The following is a 26,382-nucleotide window of genomic DNA, read 5'->3' as shown; positions in this document are numbered from 1 at the left end:
AGTATATAAACAGATACAGAGGTTCTTGCTCTCCCATCCATAACAGGCAGCTAGCAATGAATAACTACATAACCCTTCAGGGAGACTCTTCCCCTACACAGGCACCTGAGCAAACACCCCAGAGCTGCTGAGCAGCTGTGTGCAAAGCACCAAGAGACTTTGGTAAAATATCATACATGCACTCATGTGTTTGGGACCAGCCCTCGTGCTCCCCAGGCTCTGCAGGTAGCAGAAAGACCCAGATCAATACAACTGCAAGACCCTTTGAATGAAATCAATGCAGCTGAACAAGCATCTAAGTCCTGGTGTCGTCACATTATTTATTCCCCAAAGCCCCCATCCCACTTCAGTCAGAGGAAGTGCTCAAGTACATTCCCTCCCTTTGCTCTGCAGCATGCAAATAAACCAGAGGCTCAGGTTCTGCTTCCCAATCTACCACAGGATTACAAGCCACTGGCACCAAGCACCCTGCTAACCACCATCAATTCAGAACAAGCAGAGGTAACAGGAAGACAGTGGCACTTGGGCTCGCACCCAGAGAAGGTGAAGCCAGCACCCTTCTGCAAGCAGCTCTCTGCCTGCAGCCCTCACAGGTTCTCCTCCAGCTCTTCACTGCCTCCCTGGGATGTCACTGTTTGCTGCCTCCTTTCAAGCCATTGTTAGTTTAAGTGCTTTTTAAGAGATGGAATTTGTGCCCCAGGAGAACGAGCTGCAGAGAAAGAGCTCCACAGTCCTGGTGGCCTCACAGCACCAGCCAAATGTCACATCCAGGCCCAGCAGGCAGCAGCATGGAAGCAACCAGGGCTCTCCCCTGCCGTGCTTCCAAAGAATGGGCAAGATGGGCACAGCCCCACCGCTGCGCTGCCCACCCTCCATGGAGGAGCCAGAGTCAAGCTGCAGCACTAATAAAACTGTGGGGCATGACAGGAGACAGCCATGGGGCCAGGCAGCTGAGCCACCTCCGGAGCAGAGGGATTGCTGCAGAGGTGCAGCGTGCCCAGCCCTGGCCCCAGCCCCATCCTGCCCTGCCCCTTGGGCCAGTGGGAACCAAGCAGGGCTTGGGCAGCTCCAGACCAGCACCTGCTCTCCCAGCCATTGGCAAGGGCCACATGCAGGGAGAGGCCTCCCCCAGGCTCACATGGCCACAGAGCCCACCTAGAGCAGACACCAGCTCTGGCCTTCCCTCCCCACAACGGCATGGTGCACACCAGGAAAGGACCAACTGAGCTCCTCGGTGTGACCACAGGAGTGGACACACACCAGCTCCCCTTGACACCAGCCCTGCTCTGAGCACACCACTCGGGCACCGCAGGGCTGAGGGGGCAGAGGAGACCCCTCCAGAGCACCGGCTCCACCAGCAGGGACAAGGCGCTTAAACAGTCCCAGCCTGGAGATGCTGTAGGAGCCCAGAAACACCCATGGGGTCCCCCCTTGCTCTGCTTCCACATATGTTAAAACGCAGTTTAAGTAACTTGTTATATAATCATTACACTAGAACACAAACACTTTCCACATCCAACAGTGCTGGGGAGCTGGTTCCCAACAACTGCAGGCTGCACAGTAACCTGTAAGCAGGTCATCACCTGAAGGCTCTTCCACTGGCAGCACAGTGACTAAGACATTTTGAAGTGAGTTGTTGGGCCGGGGCAATGCAGGAGAGCTGTGTGTGCACCACCATCCCCAAGCCTGCCTCAGCCAGCAGCCCTGTGCCCCCCTGCAGCCTGGAACCCTGAGGACAGGGAAGGCAACCACCTCCCCAGCACATCATTGAAGCCTTCTACTTCAGCCATGTCAGCTTGGACCTTCCTCATTTACCCTCCTGGGAGCCTCTGGGCCATTAGCACCCCCAGACCTCAGATAGAGGGAAGGCCTCCTGGAGATGCCTACTTGCTGCCAAGGACCATCATCAAGTCAAGAAATTGTCCACAACCTGCCCAATATAAATAACCACATGTTCTGTGTACTTCCATGCAGGTTTTAAACTCATTGCCCAAAGGCTCTGAAGGTGACTTAACATCTCAAAGCCTCCTGTACTAGCAGCATCTCACATATACTTCACATACATTTGCTTTTTTCAGGTTAACCCATATTCCCATCACAAGTGGAAAGTGCCTTGCTTGCCACCTTCACCTAGTCAAGCCAGCCAAATCCCCAGTCAAAAGCCACATCACAAATTAGGTTATTTAGGATTTCTAACCAACACTATTAGCTAAATCCCTAACACTTAATTATGTTTCCTATCACCAATTTACAAAGCAACTATATTGATCTTGCCCCTACTCTGCAAATTACAAAATTACCTGAATTAAAAAACAAACATCCAGGAGGGAGATTCCCCGCAGCAGAGAGGAGGTCTGGCTGTGTCCTCGCATGCAAAGCCCCAAAGACAGGTTTGTCTACAGGCACTGGCTCCCACAGGAGGCTGTCCCACCAGCCACCCTGGGGACCTGCAACAGAGAGCCAAGAAGGAGGCTACAAAACCAAGCCAGGGCCAGCTGAGGAAATAATTTCAAATAAATGGACCAATTAGAAAAAACACAGCAACTATGTCTGCTCCATCATGGCATCAGCCACATTCCCACAGCCCCCAGCTGCCACCAAAACCCAGCCAAGCTGCAGGTCCACCTCACCTCAGCACTGCACTCTCCTGCCATAAGTCTCACTGGAAGAAAGTCTGCACGTGCCATTTTTTATCTGGGCAATGAAGCGGAGGTCTAAGAGGCAATATATGTTTTAGTTGTGGCTATAGCTTGGAATTAATGATCTTCCCACAAGCACGAAGCTAACCTGACTGAGGTAGAAGCAGCATTTTCCATTATCTTATTGAGAAAAATACCACAGAAAACATCACTTTAAATACACAGTGCACACAGGTAGCCTGGGAATACCAGGGAAATTCTAATTAGTTGTTCAGAAAAGGGTCAAAGTTTAATTTGAAATTGGGAGGGAAGTTTCCTCATTCCTCAACTAGGGAAACCCCCACTGCAATCCCCCCGTGACCCTCTGGGGACACAGCAGCACCCCTGGAGCAGGCAGATGGGCTGCATGGCCAAGGTCAGCACTGCCCTTGCTCCGCTTCATGCCAGTCACAGCTCCACATGATACCAGGGCTGCGGATCCACGAGCACCCAGCTCTCACCCACACCTGGCAGGAGCTGAAGTCAGCCCTAAAATCTAACACTCATTTTCATGTCGTTTGCTCTGGTAGGAAAAGTCATTCTTTGTGATTAGCTCTATCAAACCCTTGTACACATCGATCTCATTACAGCCAGAAAGCTCATTTAGACCATCAACAACAAGGGGAAATGAACAGTGGTTCTGAGCACAGCCCACCCGCAGATCACAAATCCTCTTACTCTGAGGATACAATTGATATTACATCCAAGCAAGAAATCTATCAAGACATTTTAATTGCCCTCCTCCAAAACACTCATGTGCATACTGGAAATGTCACACCCTCCTGAGAGGGTCTGCTCACCTGCTCCATCCCCCAGCACCTGCAGCTCAGAACCTGGAAGCCACTCAGCCACAGCAGTGAAGGTCCCCATAGCTGCACCACTAGACCAGCACTGCACCCCTGCAGCAAAGGTGGCCAGCGGTGTCCCAGCTGCATTAGGCAAAGCATCGCCAGCAGGTCAAGGGAGGGCGAGCACTGCCACGTGGCTCACACCAGGTCCCCGACCGGCAGCTGCTAGCCACAGCGACCATCTCAGGCCAGTGAAGACTAAAGCAATGCAGGGGCTCTCCCACACATCTTATGCCAGGGATGGCTACAGGAACATGCCAGGGCAGAGCATGTTGCACTGATGAACACCTACAGAGGATTGCTCCTCCCTTCACTAGCTGTACAGAAATTTGCCTGCACCTCTTTCAAAAAAATTTTTTTTAATATTTCTGCATCTACTTACAGCTGCAGGTAACAAAGCTTGCAAAACACCAGAGGATAACTCACCCCAACCTGGGAAAGATGAGCCCAACCAGAACAGGGGCAAAGCAACTAGGATTGACAAAGCACTGCAGAACCAACCCCATGAGAGATGCTAACATTGCCCAGTCTCAAAAATAAGTGTGTTTGGATGCTTCACTGACAGTACAGAAAAAGAAAACCACTGGGAGAAAGAAGCCTTATGGAAACTGAAGGGATGGGAAACTGTCATGGGAACACAGAAGGAGAAGCAGGCCAGGAATAAACCCAGGCTAGAGATCAGCAGGAAGCTTCCAGCAACTGGAGCAACAATATTCCAGAGCAGAATGTCATCTTTGCACCTTTTTTCCACATAGACTTGGTGCAGTTTGTCAGTGGGAACTACAGACCCACGGCAGCACACACTGGACTTGTGAGCCTAAGGACCCTCTGAACCTGTTCCTCCCACACCACTGCACCTGCAGCTCCCTCCAATAGCAATTACCAGAGCACTGCAGACTGAGGAGCCAGCATCCATCCTCCCCACTGCCTTTGCCAGCAGCCCTTTGCCCACACCACACTGCCCACAGCCTGCCAGAGGGCAACAGCCCAGCAGAAGCCACCTGCAGGACCTGACCTTAACACCTTAATGTCTCTTGATCAAGCAGCATCGACCCCAACCTGTCACACACACCTGTGCCACCCAGCCCAGCAGACCCACGCCCTCCTGACACAGCCTGCCGCTGGCCCATGTGCTCCGACAGGGGAACCGCAGCAAGCGCTTACCTGTGCGGGCGCCTGTGCCGCGGCCTCGCCCAGAAGCCCCCTCCCCGGCCGGGGGCCGCGGCCTGCAGCCGAGGAGCGGCACGACGCCGAAGCACGAACGGGGCGAGGGAGCGCTGGGCTTTATATACCTGCCGGGGGCGGGGCCATCCGTGATTGGCCAGCGTGCAGCCAATGGCCGCCCAGAAGCCCCCTCCCACCTCCCCGGTGCGGCCGCTCTCTCGGGCCCAGGCTCGAGCCTGAAGCGGCGGCGCCCGTCGGGCCGGGGGCGGAGGGAGCGGAGCCGGGGCCGGGGCCGGGGCCGGGGCCGGGGCGGGGACCTCAGCGCTGGGGCTCCCTCGGTGGCAGGAGGCCCCGCAGCGCCGGCCCCCGCCGTGCGTGCCCAGTCAGGGCGGGATGCCCCAGGGCCCCCTTCGCACAGCAGCGGGCGACCTGGACGCTGCCCGCCGGGCCGTGGCGAGCGCTGCGCTGTCAGTAACGCGGCCCTGCAAAGGCTTTGTCGTCCGCCGCCACGGGCTGACCCTCGGGAGCAAAGGGCAGGGTCCCCGCGGTCACCACCGAGCCCCCCCACGCCCCTGCCCGCCCCTCCAGCCCCCCTCAGTCCCCGGGCAGCTGCTGGTGCCGTGCCCTGGGCGTGCGGCTCTGAGAGGCGGCTGCAGCAGCCCTTGACAGGCAACCGACAGGCAACGGGCGCCCAAAGGTGCCCAGCCGGTCTGTGCCAAGCCTGCTTCTCCAAGAGCGAACTCGACGTGCTGGCCAGGAGACCCTGCTGAGCACAGCAGGAGGCAGGGGAGAGGCGCCAGGAGGGCTCTGGGCCACGGACCTGCCGCAGTGGGGTACTCAGGCCATAACCAGGCTCAGACCTCCATGGAAATGGCATCCATGGCAATAGCCAGCCAAGTGCGAGACCCTCGCTGTCTGTAACACCGAGAAGCACACCTTCTTCATCTGACACAGGAGCATCCAAAGCTCAGCTGAATGAGGACTCTGGAAAGGGAAGCATGTGGAGCAGCTCTTAGAGCCAAGAGTACTGGAAAACTAAATCCATCTCAGATGAAACTCTGACATCTCTAGAGAATGTGAGGCTATGGTGAGGGCAGTGACAACAGAACAGCCTAGAAGAGGAATTCAACCCCACCACCTTCTCCTTGAAAATTCATACCCTTTCGTTAGCACATTTATCTTATGGGCATCCACTAAACGCCATACTCTAAGAAGACAGATAAGGCAGACAGAAACACCTGTGATTTCACAAAGGAGAATTTACACAGTAAACGTCTGGACATACAGACTGTGTTCAGCACCATAATATTCAAACGAATTCCCAAGTGTCTCAAATTAATATCAACTGATCCCAAAAGGCTGACAGATACTGTACAGGAGGAAGCCTGGGAGATGTTTTGCAAGATTTCAGAAATAAAACTTTCCTAAATTTCATGAAACATTAAAAAATCCTCATGGCTGCTAACATATTTGCAAAGCAGAAAGATTACAGCAGCCACTATACTGCTACCCTGCACACTCAGCCAGTTGGGTTTTCATTACAAATCCATTCAGCATCTCATTACTGTCCATCATGAGGGCTCCAACACCAAGACCAGATTCACTAAAGCAGTGTGAGCCTTGCACTGCACTTCCTAATGCAGCTGGATTAATGGGAAAAACATCTTAGGGAACATCCTCACCAAACAGAGGAAAACAGTAACATCCTCTGACAGTTCTTAGGCAGCAAAGCACAGATCCCCAAAGGGAGAGAAGTTCAAAGAATCTCAAGACCTGATGGGGCAGGGACTTCGTGAAAGACTGTTCATGACATGCCTTCCTCTCTGCAAAAATATCTCACAGCTTGAGCTGCAAGAACAGGAGGTGCATTTCCACTCTGCAGACACGATTCCACATGAAAAGAAGATGGTACAATGTCAAACTCTCAGCACTGCAGAGTGAGAACAAAAGTAAGATGGAAAAAATACAAGTGTAAAATACAAATACAAGAACTAAATTACAGTAATCCAGTATGCTAGGAGTTTTTAAGAAAAGAAACCTCTGTTAGATGAAGGACAAATATTTACTGTCATTAAGAAAAGCATTCAAAACACAGATGAAAGAGACAGACTGCTATCATTATATTACCATCTACCTTTAGGTTATGCTTTCTCAGAGCCGTGAAAATGACTTTGGGGTCTCAAGTCAGCTGTGTTAACCAAAAGAGATCCGATTTTTAAAGTTGTTGTCTTGCCTTACTGGGCACCTTCTCATAAAACATGAAAAGAAATAATTAACTGTTAAAGCAGAGGGTTTGGAGCCAGAGCTTCCATCTCTGCATCTTCTGCAAAGGCATATCAGTAAATGTCTTAGATTGCACTGGCTATTGATGACAAGGTACGTCAAACTTGCACCTTACTGCTTCATTAGTGCCGAGAACAGCAGGGATGGAGGGGCAAAAGATGTGCTCCACTGTTCATTGCCTTTCCCATGGTGTTTGCAGGACAGTCTGTCTCTGATACAAGACACCAGTGCCTGGTTCTGGGAAATACCCAGCTCTGATCCCTCCTTCTCCTGAAGGCACTTTGCAGCTCAGAAGCCGTCCCTCTCTCCATACCTGCATTGTCCTGCTTTCCAAATGGAAAATTCCTGGTTCAAAACAGGCATTTTGGAAGACTGGACCAGTTACTTTCTGTGCAGCATACGGATGCCTTTAGATTGAAAAGTCACGAGTGATCACCTAGAAGGTCATTGCTCTTTGCAATTTGAAAGTTTGGAACAAGCAATCCCTATACCATATATGACAGCAAAATCCTGTCACATTGAGGTAAAACCCTTCAGCTTTCTGCTCCTTCCTTAAACACTGCAAGGTGGCACAGATGATGGGCACAAAATATGAGGGGAAAGCAAGGCAGGGTTCAAAGCTCAATTTCAAACAAATTGTCCATTTTGCCCCCAGATCAATCCCACAAGCTCAGGCTGGCAGAGGCAGTGCTGTGGCATTACAATTTGTTCTTCTGGTCTTTCTAAGAGGTTGGTCTTAAAGAGTAAGTTAGGTTGTAGCCTGTAAGTTTAGCTTCATAAAGGAACAGCAATGGGAGCTCCTGCCGCAGTGCATGGGAAGAAGGGAATCAAAGGATACAATTTCAAATTCTTCCTGTGAGGCTACAGCTTGTGAGGATGGGTGTCACAGAAACTGGATGCTTCCAGATGCTTATTATTATGATAATTAGCACCATACCTGGAATTAAGATAATAAGCGGAATGCATAGCCCGTAGGGAGTGCACTGGCTCCTCCAGGGCTGTTGATTAATGCCCCATTAAATGCAATAAACAATACAATTACTTGATACTCGTACGTCAGAGGGGAAAAAAAGTTATTTACACAATTAATAAAAGTTATCAGCTGCCATTATAACTTTCCCCAGCACAGGGCCCCCAAATTTACAGGATAAAAACTTGCACCAACACATCAAGAACAAGGCAAATATGTGCAACAGTGCTTAATGTTGATGAACTCTGGCCATCTTCCAGGTAAGGATGGCTTCTCCACATGCTGCTCCATGACGATGGGCCAGTCACTAATGAAGGGACCACTCTCCAGAGTCATCTAGGAGCCAGCTGTTGTTTCAATGTGCATAAGCAAAACCTAGCCTGGACTGCACAACAGAGCTAATTGCGGATGGTTTGCATAGGGACGAGGGAGGGCTGATGTGGACAGCCCTGGCTGCAGCTGGCCCCAGGCACAAGGATTGCTGCATCCACGGTGTGACACAGCATGTACGTGAGCAAGCCTGGGCGTGCCGTGAGCCTGGACCTCAGGGCTGGGTGCCCTGTGCTCCCCGGGGTTGTTGGATGCACTTCCCCTCAGATACCGTCAGCGTTCCTGAGACTAATTTCTGTGGGGAACTTCAACCTGCATGTGAAAATAGAAAAAAAAGCAAGCAGTGAGAGGATTTCACACCTAACTGTCTGCCTACTGTCTGGTAAACCTATGCACGCCATAAATTTAGCCCTAACTGTTAGACATAGCTCACTCCAAATGATTAGGCTCACCAGACCTGCAGGAAAAAGTTGTGGTGGGAGCAGGTACCAACCAATGCAAAGGAAAAAAAAACCAGCTTTATTCTCACTGGGTCTCATAATACAGCCAAGGCCCATTATGGTAACTTTCATGGCATGAGTGGATTTTGCAGGATCTAGTTACACAACCCTTTCCTCCTTGTGCAGTGAACCAGAACCTTTCCACTGAATTAATCAAATTCCCTCCCAAGTGTCCTGCTCCTGGAAGGAACAAATTCCCACATCTGCGGGAGGAAAGGTGCTGTGCCTAATTGCACACTGAGTGAGAATCAGGCTGGGTGCTGTGTTGTACCCTCGCTGCAGCTTGCCCAACATCAGCAAGAACTACCTCAGGGAAATGAGAACCTGCAGCTCCAAACATACACATAGGGTGCCACGGCTCCTGAAACAGGAAGATTTGTAAAATTAAAAGCTGGTCCCACACTTTGCCTTCTCCAAAACTAATGAATGATATTCTAGGTATTATCCTTTATGATGGAAAAACCAGGCATTAAGATGGCAAGTGATGGACAGGCAGCCTGTGCACGCAGAGTGTAACGGCACACAGCAACGCTGCTGCACAGAGAAGCCGTTTAGGTGAGTCACTGCAGACTTTCGTATGCAATTTCCTTAGATGAACGTGCAGCCTTTAGCTGTGTGCCTCCCACATTCTTCCCAGATAGGTTTGCTCTGCAGTCTTCAGACCTTCTTATCAGCCACATGATCCACCAGGTCTTACTTGCAGGATGTGAGCCAGACTGCCTGCTGATTCCCTTCTCGGAGAAGGCGTGACCCTGCCTGAGGGATGCAAAGCAGAGCGGTCAGCCACACATGGTGGGAGCGCACCAGATCTGCTCCAAGGGTGGCAGCTCTGAAGGTGCATTTCCATAGCTTGCATTTCCATAGTGTCACGCTGGCAAAGAAAGGCGAGCGCTGGGGCAAGGTTGAGAAGAAGGCTCTCTTCCACCAGCCTTTCAGATACAGAGGTCGCGGGCTTGCAAGGGTCAGCAACCCCTCTTAATATTCACCAAAGTAGCAACAACAAAGGCAAGCTGGGGAAAGGGAAGCGTTCCTGTGGAGTCCCATCTTCACTCTGGATACCACTCTACAATGAAGTTATTTCAAACCGCCCATAGGTTAAGCTACGGCTTTCATCCCAATAGCAAAGTTCCCGCTGAGCTCTGCCTGCAAAGGCACATCAAGCAGAGACACTCAGATGACATCTAACCTCACCCAGCTCACTACAGCAGCCACCTTTCTCAACTGGGCTGGTACTTTAGATAACAGAAGAGAGTGTGTCAAATGTATAACATTTAATAAGACCAGAAGAAGGTCAGCAGCCCTGTCTGAGCAGCACTTTAAAAGCTCCCATCTGATATAAATGTTATCTTGGACATCAGCAGTGCTTGGTAAATAAACAGACAAGTTCCACCTTCCAAAGCAAATTACATGACTGATGCTTGGCTTTGATGATGATTCCTAGGAGGCAACTCTCTATTATTTCCCCTTCATACACCTGGGCATTAACCAGAAAGCCCAGGTCACTTATTGCTTTCTCATTCAAACAATCTGGATTATGTCTCCCTGAAATCATTACCACGTTGTGACAGCAGCTGGGAAGCCCAGTGAAAGCACTTCTCTCTGCTGTTGTACAGCTGCCAGGAGCATGCCTGTGATCCAAGTAACCAAGCAGCCCAGCCACAGCCACAGGCAGTGCACTGGGACGCAGCAGCAAACAGAGTGTCTGACTATCCCAGCAAAATGATCCAATTCTCTCTCTCAGATTTTGTTGCTTGCGTGATGTCCAAAATTCTTCCAGGTCTTGACACCACGTAACATCTGCACTTTAAAGCCTGGATGTCAACTGGCACCCAAGAGTATTCCTTTCCCAAACCATGTTTCTCTAGGACCAAAGCTGTGGCTGTCACTAGAGCAGGTCACCTACCTGTTTTCTTCCCTTGGGTTTCCATTGTGCATCAAGCGCTGGAGAGAAGGACTTGGCCAGCCTTCCACAGCCCCAACCCATGCCAGACCCAACAGAGAGTGGTGGAGGAGGCAGTGCTCCTGCCCCTGCACCCTCTGCTCCACTGTGCCTCACGTCACCCATGCGGGCACTGCATTAGCAGCAAGGTCTGGTCAGCAGCAAGTGCTTCGTATCACCCTTGTGCCTTGCTGAAGCAGGCAGAGCTGTGAGAGCACATGAGGAGTTAAGCTTTTTCTTACAAAATGTGTAAAGATGTGGTCGGCACACTTGGTGAGCTGCAGCATTTGTGGGCCAAAACATTTTGCTGCATATTTCTGAAATTATTTGTCAGAAAAGAACGTCAGTGACATAGAAAATGAGTTGCAGATGTAACCTTTTCAAGCATCAATAATAACTTAAGACATTTGAAACTAAATCTTAACTCACAAGTGACTACATCACACGGGGTAGTTTCTGAGGCAAGGGCCAGCAGATCAGATGCAGAACTGTAACAGATCCCAGCAGTGGTGCCCCCCTCCAGTCTCCCACTTAGCAAAGAACAATTAAATTCTTGGATTTGCCAAAGCTGCTTCCCTTCCTGGGATCTTTTTCCCTGATTCGCAGGCTGCTCCTGGACCCAGTAGGCACTCTTGGGTGCGGAAACAGGCTTCCAGACCAGGTAGCCAAGTCCCACAATGTGCTGAAATTAGGATGGCCAGAGTGCTTTCTCTGAGGTCCAACATAAAGGCAAAGGCACTTTGCAAGAAAGACGGTTTAACGCTTCCCCCCACACACACTGCCACAGCGGCCAGTCCACCCCCCGAAGTCCTTGGGCTATGCAAGTATTGCTTCTTCAGACACATGAAGGATGAGGAGCCCCCCTAGAAGGCATGGATGTGCACACTGCAGCAGTGCTACAGACAGCGAAGGATGTCAGTGTGTTTCAGTACGTGCAGCAGCGTCCTCAGTTCTGTGCACTCATGGCGTGCGCACATCTGCAGCCTGCAGGAGCTTTCCTGCTGGCTCAAAGTCCAATGGAACCATCACTGCTATGGGTCTTCTAACATGGCCAGATAGCCAGCACTGCCACCACACTGATATTTCTGTAATGAATATCACCACTGTATTCTCAGAGGCACATGCTTAAGGAATTTAACTACTTTAATACAATGGGCTCAAATTGCCAAAGAATGTTTGTGCATCAGTGTGAAATCAGAAATTCGGGGAGGGGGTGCTTTATCTGTCAAAGGCCAACATCAGGGGGCTGACAGAGCAGACAGTGGGAAGCTGGATTGCATTTGATACGCATCAGCCTATCATACACAAACAGCCTTTAAAGTGCTGAAAGGCCGAGCCACCCCCGTTACGGGCTGTAACGGCCCCGCCGGGGTCGGACCGAGAACGCTCCCTGTGAGCTGTGCTGGACCTGCATGGGTCTCCTGGACTGATCTTTGCACCATAAATCACAGAAAAAGGGATACTTCTTAACAGCTCAAATTAAGATAAAATGCCTTCATTGTCAGGCCAGCAGCTACTTGTGCAGTCCCCTGGCCATGTGTTACTTCTGAGCTGCCAGGCCCCGGCTGCAGAGGGCATGGGATGCCCTCCCTGGGGATGTGCCGGCCATGTGGATGGCAGACCTGCTACAGCCACATGTGGATGGACCAGCAAGCTGGGAAGCAGTGCCCAGGCTGACCACCCGCCAGCAACTGGGCCAGTAACCATCAGTTAATGACTATTCAACAACAGCCTGCTTAGGATGGAGAGGAACAGCACCCCAGTCCATGCCACAGGCTGCCAGCACCTCCACATGTTGCCGGTCCATGAGGGAGGCCAACCCAAAACCAAGATTCTGCTGAGATGAGCAGACATCAGCGGTTGGGGCCGAGGCTGGGAGTCCATGCAGCCGTCCCAGGATGGGCAGCACTCCTGCAGCCAGCGCCCGCCTTTGGCTCGGCGGGGCTCGGCAGTCCTGGGGCCGGCTGAGGAGCAGCAAGCACACTCCCAGTGTCTCACAACCATCCCTCTGCAGTCATGCTGGAGGGTTACCAGTGTCTGAAAAGAGCTGAACTTGAATTATTCCAGAGGGAAAAAAAACCCACAAAACCCTTGCCTTCAGATTAATCCCCAGACCTCCACCCTGAAAAGACCTTTTCTGCAGCCCCCCGCTGCCGAGCCCAGCCCCGGCACCTGGGCCCTGTCCCTCCAGCACAGGCTGCCCTCAGGGCTTTTCCAAGGGGCTCCACAGCTCTCTGCAGAGCATGAACACAGCCAAAGGGAATGAATAACAGCCCTAACACGTAAAAAATAGGCTTTTCTTACAAAGCAAAGTCTCAAATAATAAGTGAAGGAAAAGAAAGGGGGGGAACAAGCCTGAGTGGTTCCTCCTAACCACCTCCAGTGCGGCACAGCGTCACTCAGCCGAGCAAGGTGCGCGGCAAATAATACCCGTTCTGCCATGGCCCCTGCCCCGGCACCAAGACCCCATGCACCAGGGAATGCAGGGGAACAGATGGATTTTCCATGGGAAGGAGCTGCGACTGCTCCTTCCAGTCAAACATGTCAGCCCCGCAGAGCCACATGTGCAAAACATTAAACCCGCTCCCTTTGCTAGGATGGTAGTGGCAGGAGAGGGCTTTTTGGGATATTCAGAAGGAAATGCCCCTCAGCCTGGCACAAGGTAAACAGGCAGCAATTCACAGATGCCCACAGCTGGAGCCTGAGCCCGCTGTTTCTACGTACCCAAACAGCCAGGTTTTTCCTCTTCCAGGTGCTTCTTGTCAATGAGATGGAGCAGTGGTAAAATATTAAATTGCATTGAAGCAGCAGTAATGTCTCAACACAATGGGCTGCCTTCACTAGGGCTTGTAAGCAAGAGCCTTGATAAGGTGTATCAAGCTTACAAGGCAAACACATTTAGGTTATTCACATACAGCGCAAGCCACTGGGGTTATTTCAGGCCAAAACCCGTGCAGAGCGTTGTGCTAGATGCAGGGAGATCTCAGAACTGAGGGTATCAGCCGTTAATTAGGGAAACTGGCAACTCCTAATCCCACCGCATCAAGAATAAGGAACCTTAAGGGTCCATGAACTGAGATAATTTGATTCAATTGCAAATATAACACACATCTCTCTATCTTTATTAACCTTGGAAATTTAAATAGTTTAAAACAGACTGAAAAACAGCCCCTGCCACATTGGCTCACTAGTGGTGCTGGGAGAGAAGGCCACAGCAGACATGGTATTTGCTTCTAAGGGATTTCAGGCTTAAATCGTTGACTATTTCCCCTGTATCGCTGCAGAGCTGCCAGCAAAGCCGGTGAGGAGCACAGCACAAAGCCTGAGCTCTACCAGGCACATGCAGGGGCATGAGCACTGTCGCAATCCACATCCAGCATCTCCCAGCCCCGCCATGACACAAAGGGAGCCAAGCTCTCCCTGACCCAAAATGCTCACGCCCCCACGTAGCCTTGCCATCCTGCCGGTCCTCCCCACAACTAGGCTGGCTTCTCTGGAGCTGCAGGAACAGCTCTCGTACACGTGGGCCTGTCTGTGAGCAGGGCAGGGAGCTTGCAGGAAGGGATAGCGCATTCCTTGCTCTTTTCCCTGGGAAGGTTGAACCGTGTGTGTGTGGTGTTTCCTTGCATTTACAAGAGGAGATGCAATGCCGATGGGGCCAGGAGCACAGTCTGGAACACCTTCAGTTCCTCTAAAAGAGAGGAATTATTTTCCATGGAAATTAACAAAATGCTTCTGTTAGCACCAACAGGAAATACTTTGAAATTATATGTCATATGTCAATGAAATTGCACACCAAAAAGCGGCATTAGAAGGTGGCTAGGTCTGCAAAGTCAGAAGGTAGGAGTTGCCAGGGCTGATGCTGCCTGCGGCCTCCAGCCTTCAGCGCTGCAGAGCCCTCGTGCAGAAGTGCTGCCTCCAGCAGCCGGCCGGACATGCAAGTGGCCATCGTCCACAGGAGGGGTGCGCAACAGAGGGCAGCTGGTTCTGTGTGCAGGTATGCCAGGTTCCCATTCAGAATACCTGGTTTTATTCCTGAAGGACAGGATTCACTTGACTTGGGCATGAGCTGCTCTGTGAAAGTCTTGGAGTCTACCACCAGGCATGTTACCTCTCAGGGAGACGGGCAGTCTCGTGCAATGGCAGCCTGAAAAAAGCACAGCATTATTACTGGCAGGCAGCAGGAACCTGAGACAAACTCATGATTTTTCTGGGTTTCATCCCAAAATACATTTCTTTGGGCTGAGTGATACTCTGAGTTGCTGGGCAGACCAAGGCTTGGGAGCACAAGCCACAGAAGTCAGACCATTTGAAAATGCAAATATTCTAACAAAGAACCCAAAAGACCTTCCTAGTATGGGAGGGAGGCATTTTTGGGAATAGGTCTCCACAAAAGCAAAACATTTCCCGAGTAGGCTTTCCACTTGGGAAGGAGAAGAACAAATAAGGTTTCAAAGCCTAGAACATTGCAAGAGGTGCAACACATACTGCGGACATAGCACATGTGTCCTAGCCCCTCTTTCCAATGCCAGCGTGCTGCCGAGTGCGGTGCAGCTGTCCGGGATGCTGGCCGTAGCCAGGCAGCTGCTCTCGAGGTGCCCTCGAGGCCACAGCATGTGCAAAGAGGGGTGCCGGGGCACAGGGGTGCGGGGCTGGCCTGTGTGCAGGAGCTAACAGCCCAGCTCATCTCATGCCCCACAGCGATGGCTGAGAAGGGACACAGCTCTTCGGTGCAAATGCATTGGGTAGATGAATGCTAGGAAGAGCAGTTACTCAAGCAAAAGGGTAATCCCAGCACAGGAACAAATGGCCATGAGCTTGCCCAAGCACTCCTGGGGGGGAAGCAGGATTGCCAGCAGCAGTGCAGAGGGGACCTGAGCATCCTCCAGCAGGGGCAGGGACGCCAGCCTGGCTCACCACATGGTGCTTGCGGGTGACACCAAGGCCTGTGCGGGCAGGAGGCGGCGCGGGGACCGGCAAGCCCTCCCAGCCCTCCGCCATGTGAACACGCAGGGTTGGACCAGCACCCTCACAACTCGGAGTCTGCCAGAGGTTAAATGGCCCATTGCGAACGAATGAACGAAGGAACAAACGAACTCCGCTTTGTGGCCCACAGCAGCGCGTGGATGCTAAGCGGCACGAAGGGATGCGTCGGCACTGCGGCAGCCCTGGCCGGTGGTGCCGGGCCACGCGCCTGGTGCCGTGCGCAGGTTATCGCAGGAGTCCCACATGTGTTCACGCCTCCAAGCGTCCCCCCATGCCACGCTGAGCATGTCCAGCGTTGTTGTTTTAGCCATACTGTAGAGGCGCCTATTTACTTGGGAATCATATGTTTTCTGCCCTGGTCCTCACTGTATTCAGAACAGTTACTTAGCTTCAATAAGCCCCTTGTTAAAGCCTTTTCCCTTCTGTAATCTCATCAAACTAACCAAAAGGAGTTTGTTCTGAAATAGAGTCCCATTTTGTAACCTGGCTTCCTATAGGAGATCTCCCCATGTGCACTCGGCCCCTCCGCCACAAAAGGGGTCTGCTTGTCCTAGCGCGCTAACAAAACACTGCCGTCTGTTTGGGTTAGCCAGCAGGGGGTTAATGAAAAGCCCGGCCCTGGGGACTCCCACCTTATCTGCAATCATGAATTTATTGAAGAATGTGTTAATGTGCTGGATTTTATTCATCAGGGGTCAGGGCTTTTCAAATTCTTCCTCCCAGCTCCCCCTCTTTCCATCCCTCCCCAGCAAGCTCACAATGCTGTTTAAACAAAGGACTCCCAACACAAAGAGCAAATTTACACAGTAAAGTTTTCTTGCAAGCCCAGAGCAGAGTCTGGAAGAATTCCAGCTTTATAAAGAGAAAAGGGGAGGGGGGAGAGAAAGGGGGAAGGGAGAGAGGGGCATTTTGCAGAGGATAAAAGGAAATTGAGAAAAGTTCCCACCTCCTGAAGCTCAGCACTGAATATTCTCCACCAGTTAACCCTGATGCATTACAAACCCTTGAGGATGTTTCAGCAGGACATGAGCCCTCATAACACCAAACTTTTCAGCCTCCTTTGAGAAGGAAGCTGAAATTAATGTTTTAACATCAAATTTAGAGTGACATTTCAACAGCTTCTTTGTCTATGAATTAATAACATTAGCCCCTAAAAGGACACAGCAAACATTAACCAGGGCTCACAGTTTTTCCCGTGTGCCAGTTTTACAGGTGGTGATACAAGCAAGATATAACAGCAAATAATGAGGCTAAGCAATGGCTTACAGGTCTTGCAGTGACTACACGTCCGAGGCCAAGTGAGAACGTGAAGGAGCCTCTGTTCCCACATCCCGCATCCCACCCACGCGCCACGCACCGTCCCAGGACCGGAGGCCACTGGGGTCCTGCTGGGAGCTTCCCTGCACGCCCACCCGCCTGGGCTCTGCAGATGCACAAACCCACCACTGTCTGCAAGTGCTGGAAAAAAGGTGGTGTAATTCCAACGCAGCCTGTACGGCTGGCGGGCTCTTTTCCTCTTCCATCGCTTCAAACATTATCCCCACTCTACAGCTGGGGATAAAGGGTTGTTGTTGCTTGTTTTTATTTTTTTTAACTAAAAGGTTAAGACCGTCCCACTGCTCTGTCAATTTTAGTTGTTTTGGTCAGAGCTATGGGAATTAGAGAACAGGGAGCAATCCTGCACTAATTAACCAAAGATGACCTAAATGATTTTCTTCAGGTCTTGTCACCTCCACTTTCTGTGCTATCATTAATAAGCTCTGGCAATGTCTCAGAAAGACAGCTCAGAACAGACATCACCTCTATTTCCACCTCTGCCCAGCAGGCACCATGCTGCAGAGTTTACCTGAGGAAAGTTTTCGGGCATTGACTAACTAGGGCAATAAAAGGAGCAGCACTGTGTTATGCAGGCTGGCAGGGGCAGGCTCCGGGGAGAAGCCCCCCAGCAGCCGCTCTTGCCGCCTGGCCAGCTGCCAGGCAGCACCGAGGTGGCTCCCGCCACGGCCATGCTGCAGGAAGGTCCGTCCCCTCCAGACAAGCTCCAGAGCCACAGGTGATGAGAAAGACAAATGCTGCAACAGAGGGCACACTGAGACGAGCAGGATGGCCCGGGGAATCCCAAGACAGCATTTGGGCAAAGCGGCTGAGACTGAAGCTGCACCGAACATCTCAAATAACCCAGCAGCTGAGAGGGTCCTAACGGCCTCAACGTATGGGATCACCATCCCGCAAGCGTCTCTGGGGATGGGCTGGAGAGGGGTCGGGAGCCATCAGTGGGAATGAGGAACATCAGAAGCTCCCTGCCACCAAACCAGGCACCGGTCCTGCAGGGAACTGGTGGCTGTACAGGGAGAGGGGAACGTCTCATCCTCTGTGGGTTTCCACGGCGAAGAAGGAATTGCACAGCTGCCAGGAACGCTGCTTATATTTCTCTCGCAGGATCAAAAAGAAGTCCAAACTTAAAAAAACACCAATACTGAAAAAGTAATTGGAATAATTTCAATGGTTTTGAGCTGAAAGTTGGGGAAAAACATGCGTACTACTTCCACAGCAAGGAGCAAAAAGCTGTGGAAACTATAAGATTTACTTCTCAGAAGGGTTGTATACACAAAAAAAAGTAAGCAAGTTATTTATTTTTAAAGCTAGAGTTACAAAGTATCTAACATATAATTACCAGATTTAATAAACAAGAACGTTTCAAAACAAAATAGATCTTTATAGCCAAAGTTAACAAATTTCTGTCTTCTACCTCTATACGTAGCCAACGTAACAAGAGGTGAGCTCACATCTTTAAAGCAGATTACACTTCCCTTCCATACATTGTTTTGTCCCTTCGAGAATACTAAAAGCATGGTTTGAAAATTAAGCAAAGCTTTCTCCCTCAACTGATGTGAAATGGCTCTCAAAACAGTTTCATTTTTCCATTTGTGCTTTCAACGTTACAAAAAAATGTGGAGGGATCGGATGGAATACAATGTCTTGGTACTTTGTTTATGTTTTGATGCATTACGTATGAGTTACTAGATACCTAATTCTGTATAGCAAAATGCTGCTGAGATGCGGGCAGAGCTCGCTGGCTGTGCGGGAGACGCACGGCTCATCCCGTTACGTTGCACACCAGAAAGTGCAGTGCCGTGCTGCAAGCGCTCTGCAGCGTCCTGCACCTCACCGCATGCTGAACAAGTGGAAAAAAATCCATGAGGGTGAGCACCGCTGCTGTGTTTCCTGCGAGTATGAAAGATACGGAAGGTTGTTTCTTCAGTTCAGAAAACGATGTGTTTGAACATTGCCTGGGCTATTGCGCATTTTTTTTTTTTTTGCTTTGGAAAATACCATACGACATTTCTCCTGAAGGACTCCTTGGAAAACTCGCAGGAATGTGAAAGGATTAAGAGTTTGAAATTTGAGTAACAGAGATGAAGGGACTTTTAAGAATCTTGGTCAGAGCTCTAGTCTGTTTACTTTTTATTCACAGAGTTCAGCTCAAAAATCTTGCCCGAAGAAGTGCTGTGGAGATCCAGCGCTCCGGCTTACAATAAGGCCAGGAGGAACCTCCTCTTGTACCAGGGATCCTCTGAACCTGGGGAGGAGCCTCCTCAAAATTCAGCTGCTGCTCCTGGGGAGGTTTCTCTTTCCTCATTGAGCCCCCATTTGCTACAGACAGGATAGCTCAGCAAACCTCATGGATTTGCTGTCTGTTATACCAGAGGAGAATTGACTTTAGCTAAAAAGATGTTTCTGATCGCTCCAATTAGTTCCAACCTTCACGATCTCCGTGTCCGTCACCGTCGGGGGCTGGATCTGGCTGCAGGGCTGCACCAGGACCTCCCGGAGACCTGCGCCGCCAGGCTGCAGGAGCAGAAGGTCACCTTACTGCAGGCAGAGAGGAATCTGCAAAGCTTAGGAGCACCAGGAACAAAGCGCATCCCCACACCTTCCTGTAGTCATCCGGCTCTGCGAGACAGCCCTATCAGCGAGGGAAGGCAGTTGTTAGTGAGGATTTCCCCAGACCGCGGGCAAAATTTGTACCGATCACCGCGAGGCCCAGGGTTTACCTGTATGTGAATAGTATCGTTTCACTTCTTCACATCGTTGGGGGAAAAGGACTTACTACAAAAATTAACAAACATGGTATGAAATATACAATAGCCACCATTAACATCATATTTATTGTTATTTAGTTGCTCAGTAAAACATATACAGATATGTACAATATGCATGAATACAGAAGACTGCACTTTACATATTTAAAAAAAAGAAAGAAAAATAACACTCAATTTCATGAGCTATTGTCACAGTCTTCCAACCAAGCATTTAAGAAATGAATTTAACAAGAATAAAAAAAAAAAACCAAAAGAAAAAAGATTACAGGATTGCCTAACACACAGCAGAGTCAAGTTTTCATATTTTACATGTGCAATAACATTTTTCAGAAGAGTTTGCTATGCAGTACGGATTACCAGTGTTTTGAGTTTTTTTTTTCTTTTCCATGAACCAAATTTAGTACAAAGAAATAACATCCTTTTGCTTAAGGCTGTTTTAAAGCTGTAATATTCTTGGGTAGTGAATAGTGATAAAGTTATAACTGCCAGAAATCACAGCCTGCAGTTTCATCAGTCAGAATCTATGAGCGGATGGACTCAAACCAACAATTTTAATAGAGAATTTCTAAGACAAAATTAGACTATTTCCTCCATTAGCCTTAAGCAATAAAGGAGAAACAATTCTATAAAAATGGGTTATGCTCTTACACACCATCCATTGAACAGCTGTGAATCTAGTAGCTGAGAAAACCTTACACTGCAGCTTAACAAAAATAATCAAAATTTACCAGTTTTGTTTCTGTCTGCGTTTCCCCACCCACCCCCCACCTCCTCCCGCCCTCCCAGCAGCCGGCGCGTTTCTGACCTGTGCTCACCTACCCCTTCCCTCCTTACCAAAGGTGTGAGCATTTTGCCTTATTGTTGGTGCCTGGAAGCCTCATCCCGATCCTGGTTTGGGAAGGCCAGCCAGCCTCAGAATGACCACGTAGACATACAGTATCTGAAACAGTTCCCTAAATGACCCAGGTGGCATAATTCTGACGTTCATTCCCTTCCACCCTAACCACACAATGAAATCCTTACCTATTTGATGAAAGTCACCATAACGAAACAAAAATGAGTCTAAACCCTCTCTCACTGATGTTCTAACAACCGAGCTAGAATAGCAGAGAACTAGCAACCCTAGGAAAAAGTTATCTGGAGAAAAGTCGCAAGAGTATTTAATAAATAAGGCCTATTCTTTCCTTTTTTTGGCAAAGAGAGATTTTATCACTCCTCCCAATTTAAACGCAAGAGAGTTTTTGCTCAGTTTGCTACTACATTTTAACTTGAAGACTAAGTGCAGAGTTTCTTTTAACAAATACCAAGGGATTCAGCGAGCTGGGTCAGGAGCTCAGCGATGTCCAGGCTCGCCCCTACCTGGCACATGGGGCACGGGGCTGCACGGGAGAACCGAAAACGCCAGGCAAGGCAGGGAGATGTCTCCAAAACAACTGCGAAGCCGCATTTTAGCTGTTGTTCACAATACAGAACAAAGATTGGGCATATCTTAACGGCACATTTACCACAGGTCTTTGACTTCTCGGTACAATATCCCTCCTGTCTGGAAGCCCTGTAGGACAAGCAGGTGCGAGTTTATGTTATTCTGGTTTTACCCTGTCTTTGGGGGAACACATAGCTCATAAAATTTCACCCTCTGTTGCACCAGCTCATCCTCCAAAGGAAGCAAGCCTCAAGCCATGTGGCTCAGCAACAAGGGCTGCGAGCAGAGGTCAGACCTCGGGTACAGCTCAGCTCTGCCACTGACATGCCTTTGACCCAGCTCGGGTTGATGCTGTCTGTGCCTCAGTTTCCCTCTCTGCAAAAGAGTGCAACTTACCTCTTGCACAACAGGCTTTTTTCTATGGCTCGCAAACATGCTTCAGTTGGAAGTATTATTACTCAGAAAATTAAATCATTTCAATTCTTACCATGTAGGGCTATGCTGATATGTTATATATGTTAAAAGAAAAAAATCAGTGCATTCAGTGTCAAATTAGTGGAGAAAACTAGTACAATGAAATTACTGCAGGCAACCCAAGCTTTGCAATAAAGCTCTAGCCTTCTGCATATGCTGTCAGTACCAAATACACCAGGTTATGAGCATGAAGTGATGCTTGTCCTGGTCGGTCATATGTACCGTTTCTGTTCTGATCTTTGGCAAAAGCAAAGAAACCATAAAAGCACAGGTTGGTTCTGGCGTTGCTAACAGCTACCCCGAGTAGAGCTCGCAACATCTCCTTTTACTCAGTTGATAATGTCACTTAAATTAAGTAAGATCAAATGGATAGGAGGATAGCAAAAGGATTGCATGTGACCATATTATTCAGCAAAACTACATGGACAGTAAGGCCCAGAAGACAGTCAACCACTGTTTTTAACTCCTCACCATCTAAAAATCCCATCCTCCCACTGCACCCACCTCACGGGCCCAGCAGCGCCAGCCATGCAGCAGCAGACCCAGCGGTGGCCGCGTGCTGCAGCTCCCACACTTCCACGCTGTGCAGCTTGGCAGCTGCAGACACGTCCCCCTCAGCCCGCGCTCCTCTTCATAGGATTTAAAACTGTTAGGATTGGTTTTTAAGGATTTGCTCCCACTTTGTATTTCTATGAGCAAGTGAAAAAGTAAGTCCCAAGTGGATGTAAACAACAATCCCAGGAGAGAAGCACCAGCTGCAGAGAGCAAACCAGAAGAAAAGGGTGAGTGAGACCAACTGAGTCACTGCACTTTTACTTAAAGGAGGATTTCTCTTTAAAGCGATCTGAAATGTTTGATGCAGCGTTCACTGAAAGGTCTCTTCCTGGTAGCACAGGGTGTGCATCCCTGACCTCAGGAAGCCTGAAAAACCTGTTCTCTTGAATGCAGCAGGAAAAACTAAAAACAAAGAAGTAAGCCATCGGGGTCTGCGCTCCAGTACAGGAATGCCACCAGACCATGAACTCTTCCTAAATTTTCAGCTGTAAGTGCTGAAATGCAGTATCGTATGTCTAGGCATGTGTTTCACTGGGGTTACTCCAAGACCCACCCAGCTGGAATGGGTAGGAGCTGCCAGGACAGGGTGGGAGCTGCGGACCAAACCCACCACGGCAGCGCTTGCCCCTGCTCTGGCAGGCACAGAGCCCCCCTCAGCTCAGCAGCCCCCAAGTGCTTTGCTAGACAGGATTTAAAGTTAAAACACCTACTTGGGTGAACCGGGACTTAAGAAATCATGGCAAAGAGGCATCTTCCAGAGTGGGGGCTGACAATTGTTATTCTACCAGGAGATATTTTACTGGGGACAATGATATTTTATTGCAGGTACAGGGGAGAGCTCTGAGCTTTTGGTAGTACACACGCCTACAGAAGGTACAAAACACCCCATCCTTTTGTTCCAAACCAAGCGGGCATGAGGCAGCTCCATAGCCAATTGCTCCAGGATGGGCAAAAATCCTCATCCTCGTGGCAGCTCCAGCTTCAATAAAAAGTAAAATAATATTGAAAAATCAAGGTTCAAAACTATCCAAATTTATCCGAAGTCAAGTCACTGACCAGACCCATAAGAGGAAATCAGTCCATGCATGGTTAATAAGAGCACATTCAAATAACATTTCCAAACACTGTGAGTCTCTCTGAAGCCACGTATGACCGAGAGTGAGGATTTTAGACCACCCCATGCCATCGGCATTTTAGGCAGAATTTCCTCTCCATTGGTGTCTACTGAGAACATTACTTCAAAATAATTAAAGGCCCAGCACAATCATCGAAGATAAAACACAAGGCAGTCTTCAAACTCCATCCCTTGATGAGGGACACATTTTGTGAATTCTTGACAGAAGTAATAAATAACCCTAGAGAGGCCGACCTTTATTTCACAGCGAAAAACCTAAATCTCCAGTGATGTTATTAAGCTTCAGGGAGTAGAGGAAAGCGAGCGGCCTGAGCGGGGTGGGACAGCTCACACTCCTGTACTCGGAGAATACACAAATAATGGACAGCGTTACGTAAAACCACAGGAGTGTCGGATCATCGTGTCAGCCGTGCTTTTATCTGGTTTGCTTCCAACTTTCTTCTCGAATGAGTATTATCTATCACAAGCAGGAAAGTATGGTTTTCCTTTTATTGTGTGCATCCAGTAACACTGTTCTTCAATGCGTGGCAAAAACGGGGCCTCGAATGAGTTCGGGAGGGTCTAACACAGGATCTCCCTGCCCTGGCAGATTAGGAAATGCTGACATTGGGCATACAGCCTCCCGCATCCCCTGGCTTGGGCCGTCCCCTGACTGCTGCCACTGCACTGGTACGGCCGTGGTAGGAGCTGGGGTGCTCCGCAGACAAGTGCACGGGACGCTGGACCCCGCTTCCGATCGACAGCGTCTTCCTTCAGCTAAAAACGGGTGAAAAACGGGCAGGGTGTGGCAGTGCCGCCCGGCGGGGCTTTGGGGACACCGGCCACAGCTGGCGATGGACTCAGCCCCAGCCGCGCCGCAGGCACTGGCTCCCGCGACGGGACACCGCGCCGTGGGACAGCGCGTGCAGGAGGCGCGCGGTGGCTCTGGGGGATTTTTTTTCTCCAGCAGTAATAAAGTGGGAACTGTGGGAACATCACCAGGACCAGGAGGCTGCAGCCACGCTGGGGAGCACCCCCTGCTCCTCCTTGCGAACAGAGAGGGAGCCTGGGCGTTCGGTGGAGGAGATAATGACCCTGAATTATTAAGCAAACTTCCTGTTAGACTTATTTAGAAAAACTTCTCTATACCTTCCCCGGCTGTGTCTGAACCAGCCTGTTCATGACAGAGCTCCGTCTCTGGGCTTCACCAAGGTAAATACAGGAACGAGTGTCCTCACCTCACAGGGGGAGGCGAAGAGCAAACAAGGCTGAACATTATTAATAACAGAACATAATTTTCTCAGGAAAGGGCAGGCTCGTTGCCTGAATATTCAACAGAGCATTAACTGTTTGGTTTGTATGTGACTGGCAAAAGCTGGGTGTCAATATAATATATAATATAATGATGACCATTTCACTTTAACCGGCGTTTATTCCTGAACTGCTGTTCTTCAGGATCACCATTGTAATAAGCACTGAACAAAGCAAAACAAAAAAAGAAAAACAAAGCAAATGAGGAAGAAAAAGAGGAGGAGGATCTTTGTCTTATTATGACATACGTGACTTGGACATACGCTGAGATGAAAAAGGAAAAGGCCTCATCTATAAATGTATGCCAAGGTTACAGAATAATGGGAAAAAGTGGTCTAGCAGGAAAATCTTAAGCAAAAGTGTGCTAACTGCAGAAGGGTTAACACTGGTAACATACTGTGGCAGAAGATTAAAAAAAAGTTGAGGTTTACTTTAAATTAACCCTTTCCAGTCCATATGCCACTAAGCAGGTACCAACCTAGAAAAATAGTCCACCTAGCAGTAGCGGCCCTTTGAAATTAAAAAGAGAAAAAAAATAATTTCTTTTGTTCAAGTCAGGGCAGCCACAAAAGTCCCAAATCTGTTGGAGATGTCCGAGTGCAGGGACCTCCACGTCGGCACCGCAGTCCGGCCCTTCGCCTCACCCACGTCGTCCGTGCAGTGGACCGAGAGGCACTGCAGGTGGCTGCCGGTCTGCGCCGTGGCCGAGGTCTTGCTCGGGGGAAGGTCGTGGGCTGGAAAGGGTTCACAGAGAGAGCGTTAGGAGAACCGTGCAATGCAACTCCATCAACTCACACAACCGGCAGCGTGCAGGGAGCGTCTCTGCACCCGCCTCTGCCCTGCCGGCCCGCACGCCAGCTCCTGCACCCATGGTGTCCCCCGGCTCAGGGACCTAGCGTCACCGCCACTGGGACAGCTCCTTCTTCCCACCCCGCAGCAAGCTTCTCCAGCCGATTTTTCACTGTGCCAGAAAACCACCAAAAATATTCTCTTTCACATGCGCTTGTTTTAAAGGAAGCCATCAATACATTTGAACGCTGGGGATGTATACACAACTGATCGTGTGTCTCCTGGATTGTAGCACAACTGGGAGTTTTCACTCCCTGTGCACCCTCCACTACTTGAAATCGATACTGAAACTTCCCCAAACAGGTAAACCAGCCCCGAACCCTCCGTGTCCTCCAGATCATTCCCACTGTCAGTCTCTTACGGGCACAGGTCTCCCTATTCACTTCTTTTAATGGAGCACCAGGATAACATTTTTCTTATAATTTCTTCATTTTAGGACTTTGTATGATCTTTAGCCACCATTCATTTCCATTAACCACAGAAATTAAAGAGTTTAACTGAAACATCCTAAATGATGTCCCGGGACTTCTTCCTCTGGATTTCACAGCTAACATGAAGAGCAGCTAGAATTGTTCCTTCCAAAGTATACTACCATGTACTCATGACTCGTTCCCACTGTCACTCCATTATTTTTCCTTGCTTCCATTCTTAATACTTTCAAGTAATCTCTGTTGCAAATATATTTTTCTCATCCTCAAAATCTGCCTTGGTGCACATGTCCTCTCCCTGCCCGGTGCAGCCACGGTCATCTTTCTTTCATCACCTTCTTCCTCACTGAAATCAATCACTTCTTTAGTTCTTCTCCACTGCTCGTAGTCAAATCACCGCAAAAAGCCCGAAGACAAAACCCCCCAA

The 26,382-nt window shown here is 49.6% G+C and overlaps 1 protein-coding gene across 4 annotated transcripts in view; it reads right to left on the bottom strand.

Moving 5' to 3' along the window:
• Positions 1-26,382, bottom strand: part of MN1 (MN1 proto-oncogene, transcriptional regulator) — a 113,598-nt gene that overhangs the window by 52,262 nt on the left and 34,954 nt on the right. Inside the window, exon 2 of one of the 4 annotated variants that reach the window (XM_087754448.1) lies at positions 19,840-25,412. The exons of the other annotated variants lie outside the window; for them this stretch is intronic. Within the exon in view, the coding sequence (XP_087610574.1) occupies positions 25,228-25,412 (185 nt within the window). The 3' untranslated portion in view covers positions 19,840-25,227. Of the gene's footprint in view, positions 1-19,839; positions 25,413-26,382 lie in introns of those variants that run through there. 4 annotated transcript variants of the gene reach the window in all.

The sequence above is a fragment of the Nipponia nippon genome, unplaced genomic scaffold (genome assembly GCF_047370975.1).
Source record: "Nipponia nippon isolate SJK-2023a ecotype South Korea unplaced genomic scaffold, ASM4737097v1 scaffold_18, whole genome shotgun sequence".
Classification (NCBI taxonomy): domain Eukaryota; kingdom Metazoa; phylum Chordata; class Aves; order Pelecaniformes; family Threskiornithidae; genus Nipponia; species Nipponia nippon.
The sequence above is the reverse complement of the archived record's forward strand: the minus strand, read 5'-3'. Positions and strand labels throughout refer to the sequence as shown.